The sequence below is a fragment of the Eleginops maclovinus genome, chromosome 1 (genome assembly GCF_036324505.1).
Source record: "Eleginops maclovinus isolate JMC-PN-2008 ecotype Puerto Natales chromosome 1, JC_Emac_rtc_rv5, whole genome shotgun sequence".
Classification (NCBI taxonomy): Eukaryota; Metazoa; Chordata; class Actinopteri; order Perciformes; family Eleginopidae; genus Eleginops; species Eleginops maclovinus.
The window spans coordinates 19,764,397-19,786,071 of NC_086349.1; the positions used below are offsets into that span (position 1 = coordinate 19,764,397).

At 42.4% G+C, this 21,675-nt stretch overlaps 1 protein-coding gene across 1 annotated transcript in view; it reads right to left on the bottom strand.

Annotated features, from left to right (window-relative positions):
• Window positions 1-866: 866 nt before the first annotated feature.
• Window positions 867-21,675, bottom strand: part of LOC134867645 (cadherin-4-like) — a 203,047-nt gene continuing 182,238 nt past the window's right edge. Inside the window, exons 11-17 of the mRNA XM_063888371.1 lie at window positions 18,571-18,827; window positions 14,085-14,227; window positions 8,837-9,076; window positions 8,045-8,281; window positions 6,775-6,914; window positions 6,400-6,564; window positions 867-4,994 (exon numbers count right to left, since the gene is read on the bottom strand). Of these exons, the coding sequence (XP_063744441.1) occupies window positions 4,788-4,994; window positions 6,400-6,564; window positions 6,775-6,914; window positions 8,045-8,281; window positions 8,837-9,076; window positions 14,085-14,227; window positions 18,571-18,827 (1,389 nt within the window). The 3' untranslated portion in view covers window positions 867-4,787. The remainder of the gene's footprint in view (window positions 4,995-6,399; window positions 6,565-6,774; window positions 6,915-8,044; window positions 8,282-8,836; window positions 9,077-14,084; window positions 14,228-18,570; window positions 18,828-21,675) is intronic.

Below are 21,675 nucleotides of genomic sequence, written 5' to 3' on the forward strand. Positions count from 1 at the left end.
CAGTGGTTTTCTCTGGGAAAGACTTCATTATTCCCCTTGGAAGACGGCCATGACAGGCACAGTTGACAAATGAACAGCCTTAAATGTGTTGATTATTTTTAGCTTATGTTTGTTCATGACTGGCGCTGAAAGTAATTTGGAATATGAAACTCAATTATCCACATACGTATTATAACGGCGCAAATAGAAGCTAATCAGAATTTTAAAATCTTTGAATATAACATTGTGAAAATGTTTCCTGGTCTTCATTACTGTGTCTGTGTATGCAGAGCAAGAAACACCACTTTATTCTTCAATAAGCACTCTGTCACATGACATGGGCATTAAGGAATTTGTCCTGATGAGAACAATGCCAGCTTCAAGTCAGCACAGCAGTGTGACGCTTTCTACATGCATATATGTACTTACGTCACTTTTGCTACTATTCAAGTCCAAACTTGAAGTACTGATCATGTTTACTTAAACTGTATGCAGCTTCATCCCTTTCTACCGTGAGTCTGGTCCTCAGCTGATGTGTTCTTATAGCTTAATCCAGTTAAAATATTCCCTTCAAAACAGCAACTGTTAATCTTTATACCATACAGGGCCTTTCATAATGCTCCAAGTAGGCTTAGGTTTCTGAAGACACAAGGAACACTTCCCAACCGTTTTCTTTATTTTGATGTTTTTGCATGAAACTTATGAATGGTAGATTAACCAAAACCAACAATATGTTTTTATGAAAAGTGAAATTATGATTTAACACAGGGCAAAGTTCTCCGACTGACAGGGACACTTGTGCAGTTCATTTCATAATCTCTGGTCAAAATAACCTCTTCCAGAATAATATGAGTGTTTGCGTTTGACACAAAGGACAGGAGGCAGTGTTCTTATAAGGAGGGGACATTTTATTTATAACACATGGTGCTGACAGGGGGTCTCCAGCTCAGCTTCTACTGTATATTACAAGGTTGATCTGCAAGGCTGCGCATTTACTGTACGGTATTTGGAAACCAAGATTGCAGTGGCACTATAAACACACGCTCAAAACAACAGACTCTTTCCCTATTTTTTTCTTTCTTTTTCATTTTCTTACAAAATGGTACAAACAACAATACAAAATATTTGTGCTGTTGACAATTTACAAAAAAAGTAGTTTAACTCGATAACTGTGCAATCATTTTTTCAGCTTTTTTTTTTCTCGATTTGAAACTCTGTGAGTATGGTACACCAGAATCCCTTCTGGGCTGCAGCCTCGGTCATGCGGGCTGCAACAGATTTTAAAATGTTGTATGGTTACTGTGATAGAACTCATCTGTCCATTATAAAAAGACACATGCAAAAAGCTCCAATTGTACAGGTACAGTTTGCCTAACTTGGTCTGTTTAGCTTGAAGCAAATACTACATTATGTACACTTGGACTTGAGCAGTATTGGGAGAACTCGTATGAAACACTGCTACCTGTCTGTATGTGTAGTTCTGGTTTGAGCAGAGCAGACGTCTTGCTTCTGCAGGAGCCTCCCTTCATGTGTCCTCGGTCAGGCAGTGTCCCAGTGAGAACAAGTGTCCTTTAACTAACCCCAGTCAGAGGCAGAAGAGCCAACATGGACACAGCCAGAAAACAGCAGTGCAATAGTTCTTCCGTCCACCTATCGTTTGCTAATTCCCCCGAAACTTAAGCAAAAGAACGTCAATAATACAAGAGGACCGAGTCTGTAACAAGTAATGATCAATCTTCCTTCATTTCTCCACATCAAACAGAGGTCAAATGTGACCGCCTGATGATTCACTGCCACTTGTCAATGGGAGTCTTTGATAACATTCAGCATCATAATGGCATTGTGTCACCTATGTTTGTATGTATGACACAGTTACAAAAGCTACCTTGTGTAAAGTGTGTGGGTGTGTGGGCCGCCTCCTGCTTCGTTGGCCCTGAACCCCATATTTACGTCCTTTAGAAAGCACGAGCATTTCATCAAGCCCGCCTTTATTCTGTGAACACTGGATGGCCTTCAGCAATGTTGGAGCTCTGAAACTGACTTATAACGTTGCTGAAAGAGCTCATGTAGTATTGAACACTCACATATATACAGTAAGGCCTAGAGGAGTGAGTGTGTGCTATTATAGCCTGTACAAGTTGGTCTGAAGTGGTGAAGCTAAACTGGAACAGCGATGCAGGTATGGCTGAAAGCTCATACAGAACCGCACAGATTCTCTTAAATGCACATGGCTTTTTGTGGTGAAGTATGCCAAGAATTCATTTAAAACAAAATTTGGAAATCAAATGCAAAGACAACAGATAAATCAGGTGACCAAATGTATAAAAATGTTCTGTATATACAACATTTATATGTCGGAAATAATCACAAATAGCAGAAAGTAACAGCTGTGTTTATTTTGTAGAGATATTCTATAGGCTGAGGAGCAATCGCAAAGATGAGCTTATCCAGCAGCAGGCTGTGGAAACCACTCTGTCTCTTGTGTCTTCTGTGTTTCCAGCTATCCTGAACACCGCCGCTGTTGATGTCTACACCTTAAGGTGCAATTTGAACCCATTTATGAATTCATCTAAATCAAGACATTTATACCCTGTTAATCTCTTTAATTACACTTTGACCTTTGTTCCCTTCTTCATAGTCAAATCTCATCCTTATTTAATTCTGGTGTGAACTCTAATGGTATTATGAATATTTGCATGAACATCTTGTCAAGGGAATTCCTTTCCACCTACCTTGAACATAAAGTAACATTTTGTTTTACCATTTGGGAAAGATTGTATTTATCTACAGCCATTCATAGGAGCCAGGAGCAGGTAACACATACAAATCAGCCTAAAGAGCCTCTTCTGAAGCACATCGTCATTACTGAGACTTCATTCAAGCGTTCATCAGATTCATAATTAATAGAAGACCCGGTCAATCAGCTGAAACACCTTTCATCGAACACTCACACGATAAGGAATGATTTAACCTTTCTATCATCAGCAGCATCTCCCTGGTCCGTTCTTCCGAATGTTTTGCATATTTAAATAATTTAATACAAAGACTAAAGTGCTTTCTTTTCAGTTCTCTGTATGCAATTCTGGGGGGTCTGAAATGGGATTACAAACGCCCATGGGTAGTGCTGCATTTTCAATTTTAAAGTCACAACCACACTGTCTTTTTGAGCTGTTACTGAAGCTTGAGTTTTGCGTGCATGCTTTCATAATATGCACAACTTCGTAACAGACTTTTCCTTCCTCTAACTTCTTTTGAAAACCTCTTGAACTTGGAGCCAAAAAATTCAAGAGAAAGTTTCCGATGAATGAAACGCTGCCTGAACGGATACAGATTGTGAGCGCTAATTCCCTGGCTGAGGCTCAATTTTCTCAGTTTCTGCGACATGGACCAACACCAAAGTCTGTATATTAAAAGTTTTCTGAAAAAACAACAGTGAATCAACAAAAGAGAAAAGAAATGAAAGAGAGAAAGGGATCTCAGAATGGGGCTCGTACAAGCTCACGATTCTTCATGTAATGCTTTCAGAGCTGTTTGGAGTCACATTGTTTGTCTTTTCCCCTCATGTTTGTACAGTTTAAATAGTTTTCTTTGACACATTTACCACACAACAACTGGTGCCATGTTAATTACCTTTGGGCAAAGGGACAAACATGCAAAACTTGAATGATCTTGAAGGCAAACTCTCTTTAAATAACCCTCATTCATATACAACAACATTAGAGAGGTAACACACGTGACATGTCAATCTTCAAAGTTCAGTTACAAGCCTTATCGAGTTTTGTGCAAATACTGAGCGCTCAAAACAAACACAGCTGCTATTGAAGCCACGATAAACAAAGACAAGCAATGCATTTCTTCTCTAAGACAGTCCCATGAAGTATTTCTGTGATTTCGGGAATCACATTCAAGTTGGCTTTGATCTAGGAGCACAGATATGCCTCACTTGAAGAGTTAATGAATCGTCCAAAAACTGACAGACACACTGTAGGCCTACGTGCAGCACGTCTACATAAAGCGCCCTCAGAGGCCTGTCAACTCTCCTCTGAAACTGACACTGACACCTCCTGCAGCTACCACAGCGCTGCAGGACGATGAGAATGACAAGGGAAGGTCCGCGTTAAAGGGTCAGGGGTCATATGGGGGCATGTGAGCCCAGAAAATGGCAACCAATCCTGAGTTAGCGGGAGTCTGCTAGAATATGCGCACCACTGAAGGCACTTTTTAAACAACAGTGCTTCTGTTCTAAGTAATTCAAGTTCAAGAAAGAATAAACCAGGACCCTCCGTGCACAAAGGACTTTCATATCTGTGTTCTTCTTTTTTCCCCCCTCAGACAAAGCACGCAGCTCAACCTAAAGCTTCTGCAGAGCGGCAGGCGGGGGCTGACTGAGGGAGAAGTGAAAACCCTCAGGAGTACAGAGCCGCCCGAATCAAAGGGGAGTGGGGACAAATAAAGCCGCACAAACTAAAGAGAAAACAAAATCTGACTACCCAAAACTAAAAATCTATATCTGGCACAAAACCTTTGAAGAAAAGAAAGCACAAGCATTTGAAAATACAAACTACGCAGATCCTGCAAGTCAGAGCTCCTGCTGCAGGCTGAGAGCAGGAGACGGTTTAGAAGAGCCCGGAAACTGAGTCCTGACACCGGTCCTCTGTGGTTGGTAATCTGGATTGGTTGGTTGGATGTCATTGTTAACTCGTGTTCAGTAAGGGTGTAATAGCTCCATGTGTTGTAGAGACAGAGCATGGCAGGCCAGCTGACGGGACGAGGGTGTGTGTGTGCGTGTGTGTTTGATATGTGACTTTTTAATCATCGTCGCCTCCTCCGTACATGTCGGCCAGCTTCTTGAAGCGAGGGCCCCAGTCGTTTAGGTAGTCATAGTCCTGGTCCCCCGTGCTGGAGGAGTTGAGGGAGCTGACGGAGCCGGCGGTGGAGCCGCTGCCCTCGTAGTCGAACACCAGCAGGGAGTCGTAGGGAGGAGCTGTGGGGTCGTTGTCCGCTGCTCGCAGACCCTACACATGAAGAAGAGGAGGGAGGGAAAGGGTCAATACTCACAGAAAATTATATAAAAAAGGTTGAAAAACATAATCAGTGATTTAGTATCAAAGTGATGAAGTAGACGCTGAGATATCCTGAAACCCCAGAGTGGGTCAAGCTGAGTATATAGTAGAGGTATAAAGTAACATGATATGGAAACACTGAAATACCTCATTCTATAAAATATGGACATGAAAACCCTTTGGAAACATAATATCAAAGCTGTATTTGTATTTCCTAGTGTACTTTTAGTACTTTAAATTAGTACTAAATCTCATCTTATCTCCCACCAGCGTGACCTTTCTGTCTCAATATTTTAATTCTCAAATAAAATATTCAACAAGATACTCCTCTTTAACTTTAGATAAATAGTTAAATCACAACAGGCTTCATAAGGGCAGGTCTCAGCTCAGAACACTTAAATTATTACAGCCTGTATTATATAAAGTATTCTCTTTGAGGTCAGGAATCTCTTTTTGAAGGCCTGGATACAGCAGAGGAAATAAAACAGATATGAGACACACAGCCACTCACATATGAGCATTAAAATAGCATCAGGAACAATCACAATAATCACGTTGAAAATTAATTCTGTACCACATGTAGGGTCTGTGTAATTTGGGTGTCGCAAGTATAGAAAAACATAAAGACCAGGATGCTTGTTCAAACCCAATTCAATTCAATAGGTTGTTCCTCTTTATGAATGCGATGTTAAGAGACCTGTTTTCTGTCGGTGCGCAAACCTCTTCATGTTTTTTGGGATGACAAATGAGAGTTATTGTCCTGAAGGTTAGGCAGGTGGACTTCATCCATTTCACAGAAATTCACAGAGATGCTGCGGCTGGAAACCTAAAAAGCATCAACCCCCAGGGGTACAGTGCGTGGCAGGAACACCATGTGTTTGCTGTGTTTGTGTTTTACCAGACTGCTGGAGCGAGATCAGGTGAGTACGTGTGTGAGCGGGAGGGAGAGAGAGAGAAATATATTTATAAATATATACAGAGTCAAGGCTGGATGGATCAAAGCTGAACAGCTGCCAACACCTCTCGAGTGTGAACGTGTTGTCACGAGTCTGTCAATCAGCATTTTCTCGCATCACTGTGCCAATGTTGCAGTAGTGTGTGTGTGTGTGTGTGTGTGTGTGTGTGCGTGTGTGTGTGTGTGAATAAAGCCTGTGCCATGAGAACAGCAGTAAAGTAAAACAAAACTCTAAAGCTGTCCCCGTCACCATACTGGAGTTTACATATTGAACGGCGTCCAGAAATGAGTAATCAAATTAAATGTCAGATCGATGGAAAGTGGAAGTGAGGGGCCAGCTCACTGTGGGAGAGCAAAATGCTGGTTGGGCTGTGTGTCTGTTGTGTGTGAGTGCGAATTCACCTCGTGGATGAAGTCCCCGATGTCTCCAGGGTGCGGCACGACAGGTCTGATTGGGTACTGGGACTCGGGGATGATGGGACGTTCATCCACCCTGCGGACGCCGGGCGGCTTGCTGATGATGTGCTCCAAGGAGTCAGGCTGCTGCAGCTGGCTCAGGTCATAGTCCTACACACACACACACACACACACACACACACACACACACACACACACACACACACACACACACACACACACACACACACACACACACACACACACACACACACACACACACACACACACACACACACACACACACACACAGATGTAGGTTTGCATGAAGGTCAACAAAGTAAGCTTGTGTGTATGGATGTGTGTCTCCAAGGATCTTACCTGGTCCTCCTCTCCTCCCCCCTCTTCATCGTATTTTAGGATGTTGTCCCTGACATCGTCTTCAGGGTCAATAAGCAGCTGCTTGGTGTGCCTCTCCTTCTCTCTGCGCTTGATCCACACCACAAACAACAGCACCATGCCTGCGACGACACACACACAAACATGATAAACCTTAAAGCTACACTGCAATACGAGAACACACTACCAGGAAACACTAAACGTCTCATAAATAAAATAAGAGTCTGCAGCGAAGAGTCTGTGAAGCTGGATCTAGGCGCAGTGGTCTGAGCTAAATGCGTGAGCAGGCTAACATGCTAACAATGACAATGCTAACATGCTGATCTTAGGCAGGTATAAAGTTCACCATGTTCAGCATTTTAATTTAGCATGTTCGCAATATATCCCAATTTAATATTTGTTGAGATATTTCTCTTAAAAAGTACAACATTTTGAGCCCCTGCATATAAAGTCCGACAGAAAATGTTGCTTCTTGTGGCTTGATAGGGAAATTCAGAGTATTACTTAGGTCAGAGTTGGGCAAGAAGACCTCTGTTAAAAACTATTTTCCCACTAACAGTCAATGTTGTTTCATTTGAACTGCTACAATGACCTTTCCATAATGAAATCTCACCTAAATTTAACATAACATCATCATTTCAAAACCATCTTAACGGTTTTGTTTTGGCTGACTATAACATTTCCTAGAATAATTAATGAAAAATCTCTTCCTTGAGACAAAAATGTAAAACTTGACTAAACTTTCAAATAAATAGATGTGAATCACTTCTAAAACTTAGTGGTAGTATAAATAATGAAGGACAGATCATTCACACTGTACGCAATATAACATCGACCACTTTAAATATGCTATAGAACCCTAAAGCAGCGGCTCAGTTTGTCAACAGGACTTGTCTTTATGTATGAATAGTTTAGCCCTTAGCATCAGAGTGTGCCAGCGGCATGAATCACTGCCATAACAGATAACATCAGATATTTGCCCAACCAGGAAAAGAAGACAGAAACCTGCTTTTCAGGAGACGCTGGAGAGGATTTCATCAGTGGAGGCATTAATCCATTATACAAACTACTGTTCAGGTACTGTATCGCAGCCTGCTGAATGTTTAATGGCTGAACCCTGGGACTGCACTTTTTTTGGCCGAATCAAATCACAAGCAGACTTAACTTTTTGCTTAGTGTATATGTGTGTGTGACATGTCTGGAAGTACTGAGGTGTCAGAGGGTGGATGGGATGTGAACAGCTGATACTCACTGAGCAGTATAATGATGCAGATAAGGATGGAGATGATGGCTCCCGTTCCCAGGCCAGCGGCCGCCACGGCACCAAGGGTGGTGCAGTCTCCGTGTTCATCACAGGGACACACCTTCACCTTGATGACCGACCGGTTGGACCGCGGAGGGTTCCCCGAGTCCGACACGATCACAGGGACCTCATACACCCCCGGCTCTAAATATATCTGGTACCGCAGGCCTAGACGGGCGTAGTCACCTGTGTAGCATGAAGAAGAAAGAGAAAACATACAAGATGTAACTAATCATCACATTTTATATTAGGAAACTACAAAATAACTATCAAATTCAAATAGTTACTTCTGATTACTATGTGTACCATCATTAAAAAGCTTAAACTGATATAAAACAAAACAAAAATGTTGATTTCAAATTGCAATTTCGTGTAAATCATCAATTTGGACAAGAGTACTATACAAAAAAATCAATTGTAATTTAATGTATATAATAATATATGAAACATGATCATAACACAATATGTTATATAAATAACTAAAAGTTGATCATATTGATTAATCGCCCATACTCTCACCATATTGAATCACTTTAATGTACAGTAAAAGTACACATGAGCAAGAAGGAGCTTTATAAGAGGCATCTGATGAGATTTTGGTAAAAATCAGTTTAAAAACTAATGGATAAAGATTAGTATTAAATGTTTGGACTAATTCTACACTAGGTTTTATACATTTGCACTGTAAAATTGATTATAAACATGTCCTCTACTGCCGGGTTCGACGCCCTGACTCCTTACCGCTGATCCGAGAAATGGTCCAGTTGCGTCGGATGCTGGCGGGGAAGTTGGGCAGCTCGAAGACAAAGGGTCCAGCGTTCGGTTCTGTGTCGGCGTCAGCAGCAGTGATGTTGACACCGTGGACGTTCTTGTTCACCCGCTCACAGATCTGAGACTCCCTGGGTATGAGTGCTGGGGGGTTGTCATTAATATCTATCAGATAGATCTGCAGAGTGCCCGTGCCGCTGGCTGCAGGAGAGCCTGGGAGCAGAGAAGAGAACATAGCATCAAGAGGGGAGGAGCAGAATACGAAAGAAGACGTGTGAAGTGAGAGGGATGTTTTAAAGGGTAGAGGGACAGGACATGAAGGAAGACAGAGGGGTGATAGGTAATGAAATAAAGAAAACGAGATAATGAAAGAAAGAGAAGAGGTGAAAGGAAATCTGTCTTTCCATAATGGTGAGGTTGGAGGGAGGGAAGCTGTAGACCTGGAGGACAATTTCTGCCCTTGACAGAACTACTTTTGACATTTGTGCTTTGCAGCTCCTCTTTTAGCTCCGGAGCAAAATCCAAACCATCAAAGTCGATCCAGAAGCAGGCACGGCACATCTACTCGCCTAGAGACTGCTTAGGTACAATAATGATGACTGTAACACAATCAAACAAGTGCTTGTCTGTGTGTATTTACACAAAACGAGGAGAGCCAGCTTAGATTCTGCAGATAAAAGCAGGCTGCCTGAAATATTTTACGTTGTATTTCTGAGAGGTGAAAAGGGCATTCTCATTGTGGTGCACGCAGTCACATCATTGCACACACTGTATGCCTATGAGCTAATGTGTGTGTCTCCATTGCATGATCACACACAAAAAATGAGTCCCTGCTTACACATAATAAATCACTCCTTAAAAAGATGTACTCAGTATGAACGCAGTTGCGCCTTTTCCACATTGCAGAGTATATCAGCCTATGTAGCCTATGCTATTTATTTAGCTACCATAGACAATACACATTTATTAACTCCATTATTCTGAGATGGTTTGTCAGATTTAGCCAAAGGGGATTTTACCTACTCTCCTTTAGGTCATTTAAAGGGTGTGAAGCCACTGTTTTATACCTGCAGGATATGGCCATTTTTATATGAATAGCTCAATTCAGAACCAAATATGTTCCAACGGAGATCTTGATCAGCCTGAAGGATGTTCTTTTCCCAATGATGACCAACTCGCTGTACATTATCCCGCTTATTAAATGGCCAGATACTAAACAAACTAACGACTGAACTCGCAATATTAATTGAAATTATTTTATTGACTCTTAAAAATGATCAGATTTCTTCCGCTAAGAACAGCGCACCAACGGCTGGAACTGGGACAACAACAACTTTACGGCAGCACTGATGGAGGTTTTCTGTAACTGTTCAAGTGTGTTTACAGTTTCTGATCCACTAACAAGTCCTTAAACGCGGCAGTGCCCATACCGTGTTCCTGTTAGTGTTTACTTCCTGCCTGTCTTCTACTGGTGATTTATCTGACGTCCAGCGCTCCGTCTTTCAACCTCTTTTCCTTTCGCTTTCTTGATCCTCCTTAACAACGGTCATTACAGTCCTTGACAGCGGTCTGTACTACTGGATTAACAACGTGTCACATGTTCTGAATTGACCAATCAAATCGAGTATTCAACTAAAGCGTGTAATAAATCTGCTCCACAAGTTTCACTATAATGTTGTTAAACATGCTGATGTGGCAGCTATTACCGCTGTGATGTTCTCTTTTATCATCTCATTTACACCAGTGTTGCACGTTCAATGTTGTGAGTCTGCGAACATTTTTTTAGACAATTGGAGTATTTTAGTCCGATGCTACTGCAGGCAGCCTTAGCAGGTGCTGCATTACTACAGCATTGTCAGCCTCGGACTGTAATAACATGCACTAACGCACACAGACACACACCTCATCTGCAGACACAATCCTCAAGCCCTTTGCATTGATTGAACAGAGCAACAGACCATCAACAACAAAATGTATAGAGAATTGGGGGTGAATAATAGACATTTGGAGAATCAGAGCGAGATGGGGATAAAAATGCATGAATGTGTGTGGGTGGTACGAAAATGTGCACAGAGAAACGTAAAGAAAAAAAGGGCTTAGCAGTATAAAGCTCAGAGCTGTTTATTGAGTGTGTGTCAGGGGGTGACGACCCTTAGCTGCCTCCAATTACGAGTCATTTCCCCGCCATGCCCCACTGGCTGAGCCATTGGATGGAATCAAGCGACCCAAGGGCCCATCTTTGGGAAGAGATAAGGGGCGATGTAATTTACAAAGATGTATGCAAAGCTGACAGATCTGCCAATTAAACATGGCAACAGAGCAAGACATTTGCCACAGGAGTGAGACACAGTTAAAGACGGGCCGTAAGTGAGACCGCCGGCAGTTTAAATTCCTTCTGACTCGTCATAAAACCAATATTATTGCAGATCACTACATCAAGTTCAACTGATTGAAGACATTTGGAGTAATCAGTAATTTACAGTATGTGGCATTGGAGCTCTAGCAGAGTTTCATTAATAATTTCAGCTGGTTTCCAGGAAAAAAAAACATTAGGAAAAAGCAGTCTACATCAACAGCCCACGGACCAGATGGTTTCAAGGTTTATAATCATAAATGTATAATATAATCATCTTATTTAAACTTATAGTTAGTTTTAAGCTGGACAATTCTCATAAAAAAGGTAATAGCAGCTGCCAAAGGATGTATAGCTATAGCACTTATCCAGAAGAAAGCACTCCTGGCACTTGCTTCACGGTAGCACTACACCTATTTGAGTTACAGTGTAATGTTAGGAGGAGGTGCTTGGCTAACCCTGGTTAAAATACTTCATATTTTTAATAACCTACCAAAAGTGCAGATTATATACTGAGGAAAACTATACGTTGCCAAAAATTTAAAAAAAATGCTGATTTACCCCTGCCCTATTACGGTTTTGTCCCAACCCTAGCAGATTTTTTTTTTTTAATTACCTTTGTTTAGTCTGCATATGTGCAAAAACAGCTGCACCGTGGTAGCATCTACAATAACACAATAAACACATATAGTTTGCTCAGACACACACACACACACACACACACACACACACACACACACACACACACACACACACACACACACACACACACACACACACACACACACACACACACACACACACACACACACACACACACACACACACACACACACACACACACAGGCTTTTTCCTTCAGCAGCTTTGTTAATCCCAGCCATGTATGGGGGACATGTGGAAGCAGCTTGCTACAGCTGATAGGAGAATTATGTGGGTTTTAACCAGCTAAATAAATAATTATGTTTGTGTAAATTCCTCAAAAGGATTTGTATTAACTCCTTTTTTTGATGGCGGCTCAGAGATGTGAGGGAGAGTGGAAAGACTTGTAGCCAGCCTACCATATATTCTTTGAAAAACACATAGACAATACCATAGCTATCTGAAAATGAAGAGTGTGTGGCAAAAGGGTGTGAGGAAGGCCTTATATGTCGGGGGTTGACATAAAAATATGGTTGCAAAGCAGCGTACTTCTCAACCTGATTTCATGTCGCGTCCTATCCTTAAACGTCTCATAGTTCTTCTTACCATAATCCCTCTCAGGCTATGACAGCTGGCACTCCAGCAACACCTACAAAGTAACACTGATGTGGCCTATACACACATACACAAACAAGCACACACAGGCTTGGTCTCCTGTTTTGGATTTATTTTATACCATTACATGTCATTTAGATGATGCTTTTATCCAAAATAACTTTATACATACACTTCAAAACCCTAAACAGGCCTATGGGACCTATTTGGAGTTCAAGATCTTGCCTAAGGACACTTGCTCATGTGGACTGCAGGGACTGGGGATTGAACCCCTGACCCTCTGATTGGTAGATGCCCATTTACCTCGTGAGTTGCACTCGACCACAGTTCCAATTTTAGCCAAACATATGCCGCTCTAAACTGTGCACTTTACAGAGGTCAAGTTGAGAAAAATCTTCTCTATGGAAATAGGTAACATTAAAATAAAAAGGGAGTCTAGGAAATAACAGGGAGAGAAATTAGATGTTTGTGAAGTTCAAACAGCAGGAGTGTGTCAACCTCTAATCCCGCTGCCTCTTCCTTCCCATCAACACTGCAGGTAACATGTCATGGCGTTGGAAATTGTCAATCACAGCCAAAAAAAAGCACAGGTACACACATGCAAACAAACACACACTAATGCTCACGTCAGTGTGTTGAGAGCATTCTTCACACATGCTCACACCTATAAATACAGCAATGTTTCAAAGCCAGCTCAACTTAAAGTAAACACCCCGGTGCCCTGCACGTCACTGATAAGGCAATTTGGAGAAGGGAGGAAAAAAAAGCTTTCCCTTCCAAGAACTCACTTCCACTAGAGAAAAAGGGAACTAATTGTGTTGCTGTGATGGAGTTTGTGCTCACTTAAACATGGGTTTAAACTTTGAGGCACAACAAATATATATGCCACAATGTGAAGCGAAAAGGATTGGGCAGTAATTGACAGAAAATAAGAAGGAGGAGCGAACCGGGAGTGTGACTGCTTTGTGTGAATTCTGGATTTCTTTAACAGTGGCTGCAGTGCACATGAATGCTGTTCATCTTCCACCTCTAAATCCACAAATGTCTTTATTTTCCAATAACAGTAAGCCATATTTTTTCATGTATGTATTATCAAGCTTTTAACTCCAGCTGCACTGGCAATAGCAGTAATTGCCTTTCTCAAGGTCGTTGAGTCCATTTTCACTTATTCCACCCTCATGTCTGCAGCTGGTTTTGTAGCTTCAATCGGTGACTTACCAGTCAGGAGCCCTGAGTCTATGACCCATACATAATAAAGTCAAAGTTAAAGTGCTTTAAAATGACTGAGAGCTCATTTCTAAGTGCTTTTTAGATGTTATTTACTCCATTTAGGTGTTAATTATACTTTCATTCCAGGCAATGCTTTTACGAATCGTAATGTTTTTGAAAATGACTAAGAATTGCCAGCTCTGTGATCCAGCACGCTAATACTAAATGTTGAAAACTAAACCAACCACAGAGAAATAATTGGTATTATATCTGCAGACTAGCAAAGGCAACATGATATAAATCAAAAACAGTAATCGCTGGAGTGTGTCAATATGTTTTTGCTTTTTTAGCAATGGGAATCAGAACAGCAGGAATAAAATGTGGGCATTACAAGAGGCTCTTACCATTGTCTGTTGCCAGGAATGTTGCTTCATATATGTTGTTATTCACATAGATAGACTCCCGGTCAAGCATGGCTGTGGTTACGACCTGACCGTTGGTTCTGTTGATGGACAACCAGTCAGCAGGGTCATTCAGCTTGGAATACCTACAGAAACACAAAGGACAATTAATGGAGAAGTAAGCGCTAGTGTTTACCAGCAGATTGAAAATGTTGTCTTGCGCCTGTGCATATAAAGATTGCCTGCACATAAGCACACTCAGAAAATCACAACAACCTGACCTTCACAGTTTAATTCTTCATTGACTTCTCCTCCCGAGCCTGCAGCCTACAGTCAATTTCACCTCATTTTTCACTCCTGTGTACCAGGCATTTAAGTCAATTACCTCCCTAGTTAAGCACCGCTGCCACCGCCTGTGTGTGTGAGGTGCATGTATATATTTTAGCAAATGTTTGCTTTTGCTGGGTAGGGCTTAACTGCATGGCAGGGTTACATACATGCATGTTTCAGTGTGTGTGTATGTTTGCAAATGTCAGTGTGTGTGTTTGGCGATGCTGTGCAGAGACAGGTGGAGATGAGACGATAGGGTCTTGGTGCTGATCGTGAGACAGTAAAGTGGATGTGGTAGCAGGTGGCGACATCCCCCAGGATAAAGGGCAAGGAAGAAACAGGGGATCATCTCCAGGATTGAACCCCAATCTCGCTCTGATCTAACTGTCCTTGTTTCTCAGGCGTTTGATGCTTCGGCTTGTTGTACACTTTCAATTCTATCAGATCTATCTCGGCCCACGCCGCCTCACCTCATCTTGCTTTGCTTTAGTATTCATACATTTTCTTATCCCTGTCTATATCTTCTCGTCCTTGTCTCATCTCCCTCTGTGATGCAGAGTTCATCATCTGCCACCTCTGTTGCCTGCAATCTCACTTTCCATGTGTGGAACATCGTTTGTGGACATGTGACACTATGGCCTTACAAAATAGGATTCTACCTGAATCAAATTTCATTTCACTGAATATCATGTTATGTGACCAACACTTCCAGCATTTAAATCCCTCCAAAATGAAATGGACTTGACCTTAACCTTGCCTTTTACATTTATTGAATTGTAGTGTGCTTACAGTCAGTGTGTAGCCCACTTGTTTATTCATGCTCGATTAAATACTGCATAAGCATTTCGACTTAGACAGAGGAGAGTGAGAGCCCATAGGATTGGGTGGTGGTAAAAAGGGGGGGGTGGACAGAGAGCATTATCTCTCTCCTGCAGTTAAGGATGTGGGATTTTCCCAGCAGGCCGTGGGCATGATCCCAGGCGTAGCGCAGTGCGGGGAAGGGGATCACAGAGATGACATTCCCACACTCTAGATGGATTCACACAGGCAAGCCAAACCCACCGCCACTAACTGGCGGACTGTGAAATCCCCACCAGGACAACAGTGAGTCCACCTCAGTGGGAGGTTAGGATGAGAGAGTGAGGAATGTGATCAGAAATGGGTAGGAAGGGAAAGAGAGAGAGGGGGGGGACATTCGGAAGTAGCAGCCTGTCTGTATGATCTGGTTTTAATGTCCTCATTAGGACTGACTTGATACCTACTGCTATTCTGTGTCCAAATGCATCTCTATTGGCTCTGCCATGCCAAACTGACTCTCTGTCTGGCCTGAAAATAAAATCTTTCTAATGCAGAGCAGACAAACTGTTGCAATTGTCACTGAGCGGAAATGTAAGTGACCAAACAACAAGAATTGTGTTGAAAAAATTATTTAAAGAATTTAATAGATTAACAGTTAGACATTTTGGTGAATTCACTTTCGTTCTAACAGTTCAATGATGAGATCATCGACTCACATATATTGTGCTAAACAAAAAGCCGAGTCAACTGACATTTAGCATAGGGTTTTGTTGCCAGGAAACCCCCCAGAATATTTTTTCCTGCATTTCCCAAAATGCATTACTATTCCTTTAAACACATTCACTGCATAGTCAACCCACTGCATTGTTAGTTTGTTCCTAAGGTAAACTCCAGAAGAGTTAAGGTCAGAAAGTCCTTTATTTACTTGCTAAGTTCTTTCTGGTAGCTCTCAGTAAACAATGGGGCTCCTCTGGTCATTAGAATGATGATAATGACAAAGTGTTTTTGTTTACATGTCTCAACTGTCAACAATTTCACTGTGGGCAATTGGCACTCCCCATCACTAACTTTTTTAATAAGGTGCTATGCCAATATTTTGTCTTCTTGGAAAGGAAAACAGTCCTTGTTTACTCTAGTGCTATTTTGGATTTAAAATCCGTTTTTAATGTTATATTTTGGGGAAAAGTTTAATCATCTTTTCCTGTGGCTTATTTCCAATGCTTTCCATAGCTTTCCCCTACCCGAAGGTTTCTCTCATTTGGGATTTGGTCGGTGTGTGTGTATAACGGGATGTGTGATTAGGCCTGGCAGGTTGGTGATCTTAGGAAGCAGCAGGGAGAGACATGACATTTATTTTTCAAACCCCCGACCCTGAGGATGAAAAATGCATGTCTGAAGCTTAGCCAAGGAGGTTTGGGTAATCATTTATGCCAGTGTCTCCAGTCCCACGTCCCGACCTTACTGGTGGGGTGTCTGACAGGTGATGCATGATGTGTCACTCTGCTTCTCCCTCCCCTGCGTCTGTCCACATCGCATCCAAACTAATCCCAACAGGATGCTGTCAGTCTGTCCCTCCTTTGATGAGCATCCCTCAAGTTCAAACCTTGACACGAAGTCAGCTCCCCATCCTCGGCTACTTTACGCCTCCTTCTCCTACTTTCAACTTGCCTCCTTTTAAATCTTCTCCTTCCATCTCCACCATCCATTACAAAGACATACAGCTCTTTGCCATATATGCAGAGTTGATGCCATTAATTAAAGGTAACACAAACTGCATAAAAGTCTCCCCCATGCAAGCAGACATGTCAGCTCACTCTTTGACTGATGGGGTTTTTGAGGTATGCACACGGAGAGAAGGGTGTTGAAGGGTGATGCAAACATTGTAGAGGGTTTTAGCTGATTGGCAAGAATGAGCCCCTGAATCTCCTTTTCTTCAGAATAATGAAAATTCAAGAGACGGAGGGAACAGCTTTCATTAGTGTCCTTACATAACAGTCTAGAGTAGATACCTATTATGGGACTGGTGTAAAGCGGGCGGATTGATAGTGATCCTATCCAGATGGATTCAAACGAATGAGGTGGTGGATTTGCCATCTCTACAGTGCTGCTTCCTCTCATGGAGCACAGAGCAGAGGAAAAGGGGTTTGTGTTAAAGAGACCGTGACTGACCACTACTTAACTTATTTCGATGATGCAGTTTTGTACGGGTCATGGAAAAACAGGGAGGAAACCAAAGAGAATTCAACAGGGAGAGAAAAGAGAGAGGGAGAGAGAGAGAGAGAGAGAGAGAGAGAAAAAGGGACCAGCTGGTGACTTTGGCGTCTCCCTCAATTATAATGTACACCCAATTTACTCTCATTTGCTGTGAAATTAACTGGGAAATTTGTTTAGATCTTTTCCCCAGAGAAAATGGGAAGGAAGAGGCTGCTGGAGTGTGAGGGTTGGACGGAGGAGGTATTCATGCCACAGCCGTGTTATTACTTCGATAGCTGCACTATACTGTTCCAGCTCCACCAACACACTCACTATAATCTACAAGGACATTCTTCATGTGACAATGAGAACAAACACAATTCATCTAAAGCCTTCTCTTTGCAACATCAATACAGAGCAAAGTGTACTTAATAGATTATCTGTAAGTTTGAAAGGCCGTAATGCAGTTAGTGCTACAGTCACGTTGACAGCAGGACTGAGGAGAGGCCTTCTGGTCATTTAGAGGTTGGTTTACATTTAAAATCCAGAGTGGCTTAGCGCAGAGAAAGAACACTGCAGGTGGACATAATGCTGTGTCAGGCGTTTGGGCTCGAGCCAGCTGCTCTCTTTATTCTCCTCCTTCCCTCCTCCCTCCCTCCCTCCCTACCTCCCTCTATCTCTCTTGCTGCTTCTGTGTGTGTGTGTGTGTGTGTATGTGTGCACCTGCATGTATGTGCTCAGGGAAATCTACAGAATGCACACACTTCTGATTACTCCAGAGGCTATTGCTCCCTATTAACCTCATCCTGCTTACTAAGAGTTCTCCAGTGGCTCATAAACTTCGCACAGTAAGACTTAGGGAGATGAGTGATGCCAAAATATAGTCCCATAGTTGAACTTTGACCCCTACCTACTGACCTGGAACCTATCCAAACTTCTTTTTAGCCTGCTGTTAGCGCATATGGTGGGATTTCTGCCAGGATTTTACTAACAATGCAGCAAACCAGACTTCACAGGCATTACTTTTCTGGGTCTAGAGACTCAGAAAAGTAAAATAACTAAATTACTTTTAACCAGAAGTCATTTAAGCTAACGGCCTACAATTAAAATGCCAGAATTAGCCCAATTACGACTACAATTGTATAGGTCTATTGTATTCAATCTGTACCTGATTGTCTGCTGCATCTGCAGTCGGTCGGGATCGGAGGCAGAGAAGGTGGTGAGGCTGGTGCCTGCAGGGACGCCCTCCTCGAAGCGGATGTGTTTTGGATTTGTGGGGAAGTAAGGGGGCTCGTTGACGTCCTGCACAGATATGGTGACCCCAGCTGTGGACTGGAGCGAGGACTGGATGCCACTGGCTAGGTGCGCCTGGTTGGACACCACCACCGTCAGCATGAAGGCACGGTTCATCTCAAAGTCTACTGGCTGCAGGAAGGAAGTAACGAGAAGACAATGTGTGAGCCAGAGAAAGTTGAACTGATTAATTACAAAACAGTTTTTTCTTGCTAAACAGGTAGTTTGTAGATAATGAAATCTTGTTTTGGGGATAAAATGAAACCCTGTGTATTTCAAATTGCCTTTAATCGGATAGGACAGTGGAGAGTGACAGGAAAGTGGGAGAGAGAGTCGGGGTGGGATCCCGAAAGGACCACGGGTCGGGAATCAAACCCGGATCGCCGGCGTACGGTGCAGGTGCCCCAGTCAGTTGCACCACGGCCGGGGCCACAAAGTTCTACTTTTAATACAATCCAGCAGAACCATGTGACTGGGTAGAGCCTCACAAGTTATTACTAAAGTTAATTGCCATTTTGAAAATCTAAATTACATCTTTACGGTAAGTATTGCACTGTTGATATTGTCCTGGTCTGTATTTATCATGTTCACTCCATTCATGTTCCTGTATATGGTTCTATCTTTATTTTTCAAAGGGGAAATGAGGAGTTGTGATTATTTAAAAATGAATATATTCACAGTTGAAACTGCCGTCTTCATGAATGATTCAGAGGTAAAGAAAAGAGGTTCAAAATCTCTTTCTCAGTCTGTGAATATGACTAACATTAGAGGTATCATTACCATTATTACTTTTTATGAGCAAACCATGTCAAGTATTCCAGCATATATTAAGCTCATTATAGAGTAAAAACCCTTGTCACCATTTCTCTTTTGTGGCTGGGAAAATTGCGTTGCACCTTGCTGATGATGAAGGACATAATAATAAATGAGCAGATGCCGTGTCAAGTGTTCCCATGATAAATTGGAGCCATATTCTCTCTAAACTACTCACCAAAACACACACACACACACACACACACCCTGCGAAGTGGCAGCAGGGCTTAGTCTATTCATAGGGTGCTGTCATGACTGCCTTTTGAGTGTGTGTGTGTGTGTGTGTGTGTGTGTGTGTGTGTGTGTGTGTGTGTGTGTGTCACACAGTGTGTATATGTGTACTCTACAGGGGTTTTACTGGCTGAGCCTAAACCAGAGTGACAGTTCCGTGCTCTCCTAATGAAGACAACACGATCAGGTTCAAATGACAACAACAACAACAAGCAAGGAAATAAAAAAGAGAACACATATCGAGCTTGTAGGTCCTGCTGGCACATTTTTAAATAGGCGGGTGATGATTACTGCCGCCAGGCTTGTGTCTGTGCTGTTTGATGGTGATGTTAATGATTTCGAGCACATCTGTATGTTGCATTGCCTGAGTGTTATCAGTGGACAGGTTGGCAGCACAGCTCTGGTATAAAAAGACAGTCTTAATCAGACAGCTTTGTTGACAAGTTCAGTGGAGTGGATGTGTGTGTGTGTGTGCTATTTTGTGTTACACTTTGTATGTATATGCAAGGATATATAAGTAAATGGAAGCACACAGGTGTGTATTTGTGTAAGGCCTTTGGTGCACTTGGAACCTATTAACAGGCACAGCACGTTCAAGGATCTTTGATCTACAACCAGTGGTATTCATAGCACAGGGTGGTCTAGAGTGTAGCTGTAGGCTAACTAAAACACGCATGCACACTCCGACACACACACCCTAAGGGAAGCCAGGGGGGTGAGAGGTCAATAACACGGCTTCCATCTTTTGCGCATGAGGCGTCACATCTTACATCTCCTCTGTATCGCTTCGCTCACTCCTGTCTTTCCCTCTTACTTAATTTGTTTCACCGGACTCCAACATCCAACCCCCTCGTCTGCTCACCTCTGCCCCCCTCCGACCCCCGTGATCTGTGCTCTCTGCATATCTCAATCTTCGGAAATCTGTCTTTGCCTCACTTCTCTCCTCCTCTCCACTTCCCCTCTCATCCCTCGTGTTTATCATAAGCTGCGATTTACATATCTTAATGAGTCATTCGAACCAAGCAGCTCTGTTTGTGTATTTTTGTGCGCGCTTGTTTGTCTAGTGGCTCTATTACAGTGCGCAAAAAATGAGAACGCGTCTCATAATATCCCCAGAGAGCAGTATAAATGTGTGACATGTTATGGCAAGGACCTCAGCCCTTGTTTACAGACAAGCCTCGTGGGATATTGCCACATACGTAGGTGTCAGTGATTCGATGCGTCTGTACTAGCAGCCGCAGATGGCTTTGAGAAATAGGAACACAGAGGTAGCGCCTTCTTACGGCTTCTTGACTTTACCGATATTGAGTCTGATGTGAACCATCGGCTCCCTTTTCACAGAGCAAACCAAAGCCCTTGTTTACTTGTTAAGACAGTCTATTTCTTCCCAGGGGGTGTCCTGTCTCTTATTTTATGATTTCCTGATAACCTCCCATGGGTGTCGATGGAAGCTCACGGCTACCCGGCTGCCTGCTGAATTTAACATCAGGGAGTGAGAGGAATGGATTATAAAAGGCAGTCATCTAGAGATAATGAAGAGAAGCAAAATGCCAATGCTCATTGCTCACGTTGCTGAGGGAATTACAAGGTGATGTTATTGCTTTTTTATAAACATTATTGTAGGAAGTGAGATGTGATTTGCAGGAGTCAGATGCACAAAGAGAATACCCCTGGGTCCTCAGGATCATGCGCATAAAATAATAAAAAGTATTTCTACAAAACATATGCAACATGATAAACACATTTACAGCAAACCACTCGTGGTTGAACAGAAATACTCATATTTAAAAATATTCAACAGGACGTACTGTACATGTAAACACAGAATATCAGCTGAATATCAAATGGATTTTCATGCCGTTGCTTATTTCCTATATCTTTTTATAAACGGGTTAAAACTTTCCAGACAACCTCCGTCTGAGAGGTCGAGCAGCAA